The sequence below is a fragment of the Cupressus sempervirens genome, chromosome 1 (genome assembly GCF_028749045.1).
Source record: "Cupressus sempervirens isolate cs-2001-9-10 chromosome 1, ASM2874904v1, whole genome shotgun sequence".
Lineage (NCBI taxonomy): Eukaryota > Viridiplantae > Streptophyta > Pinopsida > Cupressales > Cupressaceae > Cupressus > Cupressus sempervirens.
The window spans coordinates 887,154,650-887,165,961 of record NC_143118.1 but is presented as its reverse complement, the minus strand read 5'-3'; the positions used below and the strand labels follow the sequence as shown (position 1 = coordinate 887,165,961).

The 11,312-nt window shown below is 37.6% G+C and overlaps 1 protein-coding gene across 1 annotated transcript in view; it reads right to left on the bottom strand.

Annotated features, from left to right (window-relative positions):
• Positions 1–8,314: 8,314 nt before the first annotated feature.
• The window catches only part of TADA (tRNA arginine adenosine deaminase), a 61,350-nt gene continuing 58,352 nt past the window's right edge, over positions 8,315–11,312 (bottom strand). Inside the window, exon 4 of the mRNA XM_089792729.1 lies at positions 8,315–8,820. Within this exon, the coding sequence (XP_089648855.1) occupies positions 8,553–8,820 (268 nt within the window). The 3' untranslated portion in view covers positions 8,315–8,552. The remainder of the gene's footprint in view (positions 8,821–11,312) is intronic.

Genomic DNA, 11,312 nt, shown 5'->3' with positions numbered 1-11,312 from the left:
CCTCCATAGTTCGAGGAATGAGAACATCAACTGCTCCTATTCTGTTCTTCAAACCCATAATGAATTTTCTCACCTTCAAATTTTTATCTTGTTGATATCGTGGTACATACTTCAATAGTTAGGTGAATTTCTCTTAGTACTTATGTATAGTCACGTCTCTTTGCTTCAAGTTTTGGAAATCCAAAAGTTTTTTGTCATAGAAGGTCTGGGGTAACCAGTGATTTCTAAAAATTGTAAGAATTTTTCTTAGGGCAAAATTCACCCAAAAACTAAGAACTCAAACACAAGCACAACTGTAGACCAAAAAGAGAGAGTATGATAAGAATGATGATATATTCATTCAATATGCATTGTGAGAGTACACTAGGAGTGCCTGTATATAAAGGCCTCTGAGTTACATCTAGAATGCCTCAGAATTAGCTACATGATAAGTCACACAACTAGGCACAGGTCCACCAGATATGGGTTATCCTCCATTAAGCATAGAAATAAGTGCGATGATTAGAGGATAAGCCTACAAGGATGTAACACACAAATCAATGTTGTAGACAACATGTGCTAAAAAGAGTGTGAATAATTGTGTTGTCTACATGACAACTCAGTGAATGATGCAAACTCCAATGTTGTAGACACCATGTGTTGAAATAGAGTTGTGTACTTCTGTGTTGTTAACATAACAACTCAAAAGGGTATGCAAACTCCTAAGTGTCTCACAAAATAAAATAATAAAATAATGCATTAACTTAAGTAAACTTAAATAAGTGTAAATAGTAAATACATATTTACACCAACACCCCCCCTAAAGTGCAACTTAGGGGAATGCTCTTAAGCTTATGAATGCTAGAATGAAATGCATGATGGGTCTCGGCTACTAGGCCATGTTAGGTACCCATGCACATAATGAAAATGCAATCTCTCATAAAGTGGAGAAAGAGGGAAAACCTCATGGAAAAAACCCTCCCCCAAAAAGAGAGATAAATAGGGATGCATGGATGGATGGAGTAATCAAGACCCCCCTATTATGACATACATCCAATATATACATAAGTGAAGAATGGGAAGAAAAAGAACCTCATAAGAGGAAAAAGTCCCCCCCATAAGAAAGAAGAGGAAGAGAGACAAGGTAACCCCCCCTCACCCCCCAAAAAATGAAGAATGCTTGCCAGTGAAAACTGCTCCAAGGAAGAAGTTGGTCCATGAATGTTGGCTAATGTTCCTCCCCTTTGGAAGAAACAATGGAAAAGGTGCAATCCTGAAGATGTATGGTGGCCCTAAAACCTGCTCAAGTATCCATGTGCTGATGTGGATGTTCGCCCCTTCCAATCGTGCTAAAAAGAACAAATGCAAATCTAGCAAAGATGTCCGTTGAACCTATTCCAATGAACCATTTGTCTCCTCAACTGATAAAGAGACGTGTTGTTCATAAGGATCCACAATCATGCCAACCTGTAAAGATTGATCGTGTAGAGAATGGACATGAGGGTCAGAGTGAGCCCTCACAACATTTGTAGTTTGTGATGTGTGACTCCACGAACAAACCTACAATGTCTATCATGTAGTCATCCTCTATTGCTAAAGCTAGAAGACGATGTGTACCTATGCTAGACCTTTCACTATGGCAATATAAGCATGTGGACTATACTAATGATGTGACCTCTCATTGCAACTGTCGATAGAACCCCACATGTCTGAATCTATTGAAGCATTATCGCTGGTGTCACTATCAGTTTCCATAGTGTATGAAGTGCAGAAAGGATTAGAGGATAAGCTAGGTGAACTTCCCTCAAAGTGTACATCCTTCTCCACAAAAATCTCATGTCTCAGGATCCATGAGTCTATATGCCTTCACACCATCTTCATAACTAATGAAAGTACAAGGCCTAGGTGACGGTGTCTTGCAACCCCTGGAAGATAGGTTTGCCTATGCTAGACAACCGAAGACTTTATGGTGACTCATAATTAATTTTCTGCCGCACCATGCCTCAAAAGGAGTCTTCCCCTCTAAGGCATTATGAGGAGACCCATTAAGTATGTGAGTTGCACTATTAATGGCTTCAACTTCAAGTGTTGGATCAAGAGACTTGGCTCTTATCATGAAACTTGCCATGGTCTTGAGAGTTCTAATCCTCATAGTTGCAACATCTGTCTTATGCGGACTGAATGCTAGTGGAATCTGAAGATCAATCCCCTCAAGTTTGCAAAATTCCTTAAGTCTTCTATTCACATATCTGCTTACATTATCCATCCCTAGAACCTTGATGGCTTTCCTTGATTTCTTTTCAACATGAGCCTTAAAGGCATGAAGCTTATGAACCACTTCATTATTGTGATGAAGGAAGTAGACCCAAGTGAATCGTAAAAAGTCATCAACAAAAGTAAGGATGTAGTGGCCTTGGCTAACTAAATCACTGCAAAGGGACCTACTCAAACCATGTGAACCAACTGGTGCTCTATAAGACTTCCTTTTATCATACTTCTCCTCGAGATGCATATCCACTGAACATGAACACTCTCCCTTAGAAAATTTGATGTTAGGTAGACCTTTGACCATGTGTTTGAAGCATAGTTGTTGAAGAGAGCAAAAGGCAAGATGACCAAACCGCTCATGTCATAAGGTGATTTGTGAATGAGAGTGAGTCAACAAGGCTTGAGAAGGAGACTTAGGCACAAAGTGGGAGAAGGAATAAAGCCTCTTGTTGGCATTAACTTTCCCCACTGCAACCAATGAATCATCTCTAAGACTACACACCATCACTGAATCTGGAAAGAACTCACCTTTGTGACCATCTCCAAGGTGAGTGATTTGGTAAACTGGGAGGAGATTGGAGCTAAGGTTTGGAACGTAGAGAACATCTTTGAATTCTCCATTTTCCATTTCCACATGTCCTTTTCCTTCAACTTCCATTTTGGTATCATCTTCCACAAAGATGTGTGGTACCTTTGACTGTTTCAATGAAAAAAAGTCTTCCTTTGAAGAACCCATATGGTAGGAGGCACCTGAGTCAAATATCCATTCTAAAGAAGAACTTGTGTTTGCCCTTTTCCCTTTGAAGAGGTTGGAGTTGAATCCTTGGAAGTACTTGGCACTTGAATCTTGTTCTTCCTGAGTAGGTTTTTAACTCATCGATTCTTTAAGTCTCGCAATGATGCTCATCATGATTTGGCTTTTTGCAATATGCACAAAAAAGTTTGTCCTTTTCATTACTTCCCTTCTTGTTGGAAGAAGAACTGCCTTGTTGTGACGATTGTTGTGTCTCAGATTGTGTTTTTTGCTTCCATTGCTTCTTCTTCTTCTTGTTTTTCCCTCCTTAACTTGATTGGTGCTCATCACTAACCACCAAGGCTTTGGTCTTTGATGACTTGAGCAGTCCTAAATCCATAAAGTGAGATTGTTGAGCAATCAACATCTCTACAAATGCATCAAATGAAGGCTTCTGGTAAGCAATTCTCATGGTCAACCTTTGAGTATTAAAACTCGAAACAAATGAAGCATACTCTGAAGGTAGTCTCTTTAGGATGTGATGAATCAACTTGTCATCCTTCATGGGATTTCCCCAATCTTTAAGTAGTGCCCTATACTCATTGGCTTTGTTGATGTAATCTTGAATTGTGTCAAACTTCTTTGGATCCAAGAGAAGTAGATCGTCCTCAATCTAAAATCCCTTTTCTTCATCCACCTTATCATACAATGATTCAAGTTTGTTCCAAGCTTGTTTGGATTTCGTGAAATTGGCAATGTGAAAGAAGAGATCTCTATGAACACAACTCTTAATAATTTCTAAAGCCTATTGGTCTTGTTTTTTCTATTCAATGAGCTCTTTAGTATCAGTAGGTTTGGTAATTGTACCATCAACATAAAGACTGTAACCTTTTTCCATTAATCTACTCCATGCAATATCTTTCCATGTAGAATAATTGTGTGAAGTTAGAGGTGGACATTTAAATGAACCCATGATGCAGAAAATGAAAAGAGCACAAAAGAGAGACACAAGAACACAGTACACAACCCCCCTTTTCACTCAATCAAAAGACCCCCCCCAAAAAAAATGTTTTTGACACTTTATAAGTAGTGCATGTACAATGGACCACTTATCAAAATGAACAAAGTGGACTTTCTGATTTTGCTTTTACAACTGCCTTTCGAGGCTCAAATCTGTCACTAAGCACTATAGCTCAAATGTACAACAATTCTGAAAAGTAATCAAAGCTTTACAATGCAGAAAAAGCCCTAGTTATGAAAGTGAGAATTGTCCACACAACCTTAAAATCTGATTGCAGATCTAGAAAGTAGACAAAAAAATACACACTTCCAAAAAAAAAGAACCTGAAAAGGTGACTGAATGAGCCCATACAGAGCGTTTGAAGTTGCAAAATGCACGATTAAGCGGGTACAGTTGCCAAAAAATGCAATTTTTGAAAAATCCTTATCCCAAAACTAGAAAAGAATGCCACCACTAAAAAGCTCGGGAAATTCTCTCCAATTTCAAAAAAAGTCGCACTTGAATTGGAGTCCGGATGACCAAGTTAGGGGCTTGCAAAGTCAAGTTGCCAAATCAAAAAGCAATCTGGAAGGGGGTCTAGGTAGGAAACTGTTATCTTAAATTTGACGATCAAACGACCCTCACAGCAGTTGAAAAATGCCTAATTTTGATGATTCGACGATCGTCAATTTTAAACTCGTGCTCTGCTGACATCAGCGAAAAAAGTTCACCTAGGCTGATGTGGGTACGGTATAGATGGTACGGATGTATGGATTTGTGTAAACGTGGTGGGCTGAGTTGTTAGCTAACGTGGTTGTCTGAGCTGGTTGCCAACATGGAATGTTGACGTGTCAATAGGTACACGCGTCTGTCGTTTATTCGGCCACGTGTCAGGATTAAAACAATCCGTGTGTGCAAGCGGGGCAGGCAGGTTACTACCGCATGTCAGTCAACACTGGTTGATGGGAACGTCACGTGACGTCTGTTGTTTCGTTCCATGTGGTCGTGTGTGAGGATGTCACATAGGGTCGCAGATGTCGTCGCTAGAAGTCTGTTCACAACTGGTTGGAAACCCAAAACAGTGGCCTGGAGAGAGAGAAAGATGGTAGGAGGCAAAAAGTCGCTGAAACTTAACACGCGGGCCGAGATTTCAAATTTTGGTGAACAAAATTTGTTGGGAATTGTCCCACATTTGATGTGTAGAGAAACCATGCGCAATTTTAAAAGAATAACCCGTGGTAGCAATAACAAAGGGGCATCGACCGATGAGGTGGTGTGGGCCGAGCTTGATCCGCTGGTGGTCGAGTTCTTATCGTCAGTCTTCGCAGGTTATGGCCGAAATTTGTGGTCGCCTAAAAATTTGATGGTGCCCACGGATTTAAGCCCTGCGATTAAAAAATATTTCTCTACGAAGAAACAACCTCCAAAATGCAGAGCCGGGGTGTCATTGCTCGGTTCTGCTAAAAAAAACTCTGCTAAATGCTTGTAGGGCAAAAAATTTTGAAATAATATTGTTGAAATTAATTGCAGAGATTAAAAAATTACAAACCCAAAAAATAATTAATAAGATCTGCAAATGACCATACCCGAACTGCAAATTGAGGCCTCCGAGTGCCGATTTGCAAAAAAAAATTGCCTCATGATCGACTTTGGGCTAAGGTAGCCGAATTTATAGTCAATTTTCACCGAATCAGCATTTCGAACACAATGGTGAGGTCGGATCTGACTGTAGATACTCTCAATTTCTGCAATACTCTAGATTTGCACCGAGGTACTGAAGCAACAATGGTCTGGAACCACTATGTGACGAGAAAATCTTCAAGCTCTGATACCATGTAAGAATTTGTCTTAGGGCAAAATTTACCTAGGAACTAAGAACTCAAACACAAGCACCACTATAGACTAGAAAGAGAGACTATGATCAGAATGATGATATATTCATTCAATATGCATTGTGGGAGTACAGTAGGAGTGCTTGTATATAAAGGCCTTTGAGATACATCTAGAATGCCTCAGAATTAGCTACATGATAAATCACACAACTAGGTACATGTCCACCAGATATGGTTTATCCTCCATTAAGCACGAAAGTAAGTGCAATGATGAGAGGATAAGCCTACAAGGGTGTAACACGCAAATCAGTGTTGCAGACAATATGTGCTAAAAAGGGAGTGCAAACAACTGTGTTGTCTACACGACAACTTAGTGAATGATGCAAACTCCAATGTTGTAGACACCATGTGCTGAAATAGAGTTTCGTACTTCTGTGTTGTCAACATGACAATTCAAAAAGGTGTGCAAACTCCTAGTGTCTGACAAAATAAAATAATAAAATAATGCATTAACCTAAGTAAACTTAAATAAGTGTAAATAGTTAATACGTATTTACACCAACAAAAATAGTTACAAACTTCTCCCAAGTAATCTCAATGGTTTTAATGTTTTGCTCAACTTTGGTGTTTACCCACCAGGTTGTAGCTTCTCCTGTAAAGTGGTATATCCCCCAAACCCCTTTTGAAGTTTCTGAAAAGTTCCTAATTTCAAAATATTGTTCCATTTTAGTTAACCAAGCCTTTGCATCCTCTCCAGATTCAAAACTGACAAATTTGGGTTGTTTGATTTTCTTAATATCTGTTGATAGATCAGCCACTATTTCTTGTTTCTTTTATTTTTTAGTTTATATGGGTGAAGAGGTTTTCTTATTATATCCGGAGACTTCTGTCTCTGTTCTAAGAGGAGGTGATGATTGAGTTTCCTCATGGTTATGCCCCATCTGGGTTGCCATTCTCCTTTCCATGTTATCCATCTTCAATTGCGTTTTTTGCAAATCTGAAATAACAAATCAGTGAATGATTGAGTGTTTTCATGGACCATATCATGATCTGCAACATTCTCGTTGCTATTCATTTTGTTTGTTTTCTGGTTTAACCTATGAATTTACAAAATTTGTATCAATTTATTGAATATATATATATATATATATATATATATATATATATATATATATATATATATATATAAAGTGTATCTACAACCAAAAGAGTTTGCAAATTCATAAAACACATAAATTAACCCAGTTTATTTATTTATATTAATACTTTGCTACTACATTCATGGCAGCCTTATTTACAAAAATTTCCTCTATTGTGGATGTTTACATTGATTTGTACATATCTCGCACCATCCAAGATCTGTGTATATGCAGAAGAGAGTTTCCCTGACGAGCGTTCCAATTTTTAATTAATTTGTTCCTATATGCTACTTTACTAGCAAGAGTCCACTTGACTCTTTCTTTCGTCATTCGTTGCAATGTCTGGTTCAAAGTTTCATTATCTTGGGGCATGGAGCAGCAAGTATAGTCGAATTTTGGCATGTTTTTATTTAAATAGAGGAAGATGAGATGTCAAGCCTTCTTACGAGGTGTTTTACGTACTTGCATCCTATACAATTATTCTAAAAATTTCAAGTTTACATGGAAGGTAGTATGCCCTAGGTTCGGTGTTGAACCCAACGCTTTAATAAAAAATCACTTCACTCATCTAGTTGACATTCCTTATACGTCATATATAACTAGATATTGATAGGGACCCAAGTTTGGCCTTTTCCCAATAAGTTCAAGGAATCCACAAAACCATCCAAAAAGGACAGATTATTGATAAATCTAACCACCCTTGTCTTATTATCGAAGGTAAAAGTTTGGCCTTATGCCAATAAATTCAAGGAATCCACAAACCCTCCAAAAAGGGTGGGACTATCCGTGCTCAAAACAACCATATCTTATTGTCAAGGTTCAAAGTTTGGCCCTTTGCCAATAAGTTCAAGAAGTCCTCAAAATTCCCCAAAAACAATGGAGATTATTGATGATTGAAGCAACCCTATTTTCCTCATCCATTGGCTTGTTGCCCATGACAAGCTAACCCCTAAGATCTCCAGTCTAAAAGATGGCATCACAAAGATCCACCCTCATTTAAAATAGTGAAAACTGAGTATGGAAGCTGACATTGAATTTGGTATTTATGAAATATCACATATAAAAGAAACTTTGAGAGGAACATCTTTAGTTCTGTAATCTCTCTTGTTTAGGCACATGGCTTTGATTTAGGAAAGATTTAAAACATTATTTTCTGCAGTCTTTAAGTAACTTAGTTTTAGCAGTTTTAGCGTAGTATCATTATTCTTAAAAGGCCTGAAGATTGTTAGTTCATCATAACAAAATTGCATGCTTTTTACTCAATAACTCAACCGAGAATTGGTTTCCTCGATTTCTTTGTTCTTTCATTTTGTTAGTTTCTCTTTTGTTTCTTATGCCATTTAAGTTTATTCAAGATGTCACATTTTTGTCATCAAACATAAAAATATGGGCAGCACTACATTCTTCTATGCATCTTGCAGCAATGCAAATTACAACAGATAGGAGGCTTGAAACACCAGCTTGTGATACATCAGGGACTAAATATGCTCTAGTATGAGGTTAGTTTAAGATGAAGTGTGTGCAAAACTGATCAGTCAGTGAAACATTATTTAATGGGTTAAAAGCAACAGATAACTGTTATTCAGTCAATGAAGAGAACATCAGAGACAAAACACGCTGAATATTTCATGAATTTTGGTAAACAGCTTGGTTGGAACATTTGTAAGAGAAACACAGGAGTTGGATTGAGTTTTCTTTTCTTTTTTCCTTCTCAATTTGAAGAACTGCTGCATTATATCTGAACAATCATTTTGTAGCACGCCTCGACGAATTTTGATATTTGGGTGGAATGGATGAACTGGGCCTACCATAGGAGGATGCTCCTCACTTGTGGCATGCATCTTTTGGACACCTTGGTTAGGAAAAAGGCTGCAAGAACAAACACAGCATACATTAGAACTCAGCAATCATTGCTTAAACAAAATTAAATAAGCAACAGAATTATCAATTAGATGTTTTTTTAACAATTTTCAATTAGATGTTACATTCTTTGAAACATTAGATGCACATTGCTACATTTTTATCTTCTTGAGCTTTTTGTTTTTGCTTTCTATCATCCTGATGATGGATCACAGGGAGTGATCGAAAACATTGATATAAATTAAACACAAAAAATAACCAGAAACATCGGCGTCAATATTAAAAAACAAAAATGAATAAACAAAACTGAAATCTTATGCTCTTAGATGTTTGAAAGTTTCTCAACCAAAGACGTGATTTTATAATACAATTGAACCACTTAGTACATATTTTTAAGGGAAACCAACATAACAATACAGAGAAACCAATAAAAGTTAAAAATCATATAATTTTTTTGATGGAACAGAATAACTAAATACACATGTAAATGTGATTCAGTGTATTATAGCAGTAGACCCCCCAATCACTACCCCCTACGGCATCAGCAAGCTCCAATAGTAGAAGAAAAATGTTGAATCTTTCCTTCCTTCCCACACTACCTAATTAATTTGTATGACAGGTTCAGAAACTATAGTTGCAAACTTGCAAACTACCATGGTTTTGTCAAGTCAGTTGCCAGTACCTACAATATTACATAGAATCTGCAATATATGGTTCTTTGATTTGAATTCCATAAGATCAATTTAGAAGGCTCTAACATTTTATAAGCACCAAGGTCCAGGAGCACCTAATGGTCCTATAAGGTCCACCACGTCTATGAGGTTTACTCAAAGTCATTTGTGACTTAACATGATGTAATAAGGCATGAAAAGCCAAAATATGCAATGGTTTGGATCAATAGGGTGATATGTCCTAATTGGCACAATAGGGGTCAAGAGACCTAAATTTTAGAAAAATAATGCATTTATGGCCATGAGGGTGTGGATTTAGATGAATGGAGATTTTAAATAGTTTGGGTTAGTTTAATGTTTGGTTATTAATTGAAACAGTTTGGGAAGGTTGGAATCATGTTTAAAAATTCTGATTCATGCCCAAGTTTGGGTTGTTGTTTGGTATTCCAAATCTGTACAGACCGAGATTGAAGAAACACAAGTTTAATGGTTTTTTCTGCAATTTTGGTCTAAAAATCTGAACTTTGAACTACTGTAACTTTTCATTCATAATATCTTTTGATCTGATTCTTTTTGCAAGTGTTAGGGTGATGTCTTAACTCTCATTTGGTGTGGGTTTGGAGGCTCTTTGATCCACTTTGTGCATTTGATATTGACTGTCCCAAAAGTGATGCAGGTGACCATTTTGCCTTCGTTTTGTGAACTTATGGAGACATAGGGCTCATTCCTCTTTATGTGCTTGCTGTTTCTTGAGGAATGAGGCCCTAACATGTATTATAACTTGTTCTACTAACAAAAATTCAAGGAAATGAATACTAAGATGCGGATCACCAAATTTGAGGGCAAGCTTGCTTGAGAACGAGCATGAAAGTTGAAGGTAGGTTAATGGATCTGAAAATCTGTCCAAATGAGGGCATGATATTATGATGGATATGTTTGTACATGACCAATACACTGTGAAACAACTTTATTTCAAGTCTGGAAGTGTATGGAGACATGTTTTTCAGAAAACCCAGATTTAAGGGCCCATTGATGAGGGTTTTGTCACTTAACCTACATTGCTGGACGTTGCTGGTCAAACTAGTATGGAAATCCTTTGATTTGAGACATTTTCTAAGGCCGTTTCAGAGTTTGGAGGTTAGCACTAAGTTTTGTTAGTACTTGCTTTGTAAAAGTGGGCTAATTAGGCCTATTTTGAAGGTTGGCAAGGTATAGTTCACCCTGTTGGTCCAAAGGAGTGATATGTGATTTTGACATATGCGGGGTATCTCAGAAAAGGGTATCTAGATCAGTATTTGGCTTTTCAAGTGTTTTGGGAAGTTCGGGAGAAAAGTCTAAAAAACCAGGTTTGGAAGGGCTACAAGGAGTGCCTAGATTGAGCCAGGTAAGGGTAAGTTGTCTAATCAATGAATGTGAATTCTTGACCAGTTAGATCATGTTGGATAGGGTATGTAGAGCCCTTTGAAGGTGTTAGCTCAAGCCTTGAAGGTTGGTGTTTGAGATTGTAAGTTTGGAGCAAGTCTGGTAAAGAGGAATAACTTGGAGTTTTGAAGCTTTTGTTGAGTAGACCAACTAATTTGGGTTTGGAAACCTTGAAATGGACCTACCCCTGCATCACAAGTCTAGAAACTACCCAAGGTCTAGCATACCTAATAATTCATAGTAGTACTGTCCATCAACTTATTATTGCATTAATTTCTGGATTAGATTATGCAGCAATTTTTTTCCATCAACGTTGTAGATCACATTCCATGAGCCATCATCAGGATGATAAATGAGAGCTCAAGGACTCCATGATCCGAAATGCTGATGGAAATAAACTGCTACACA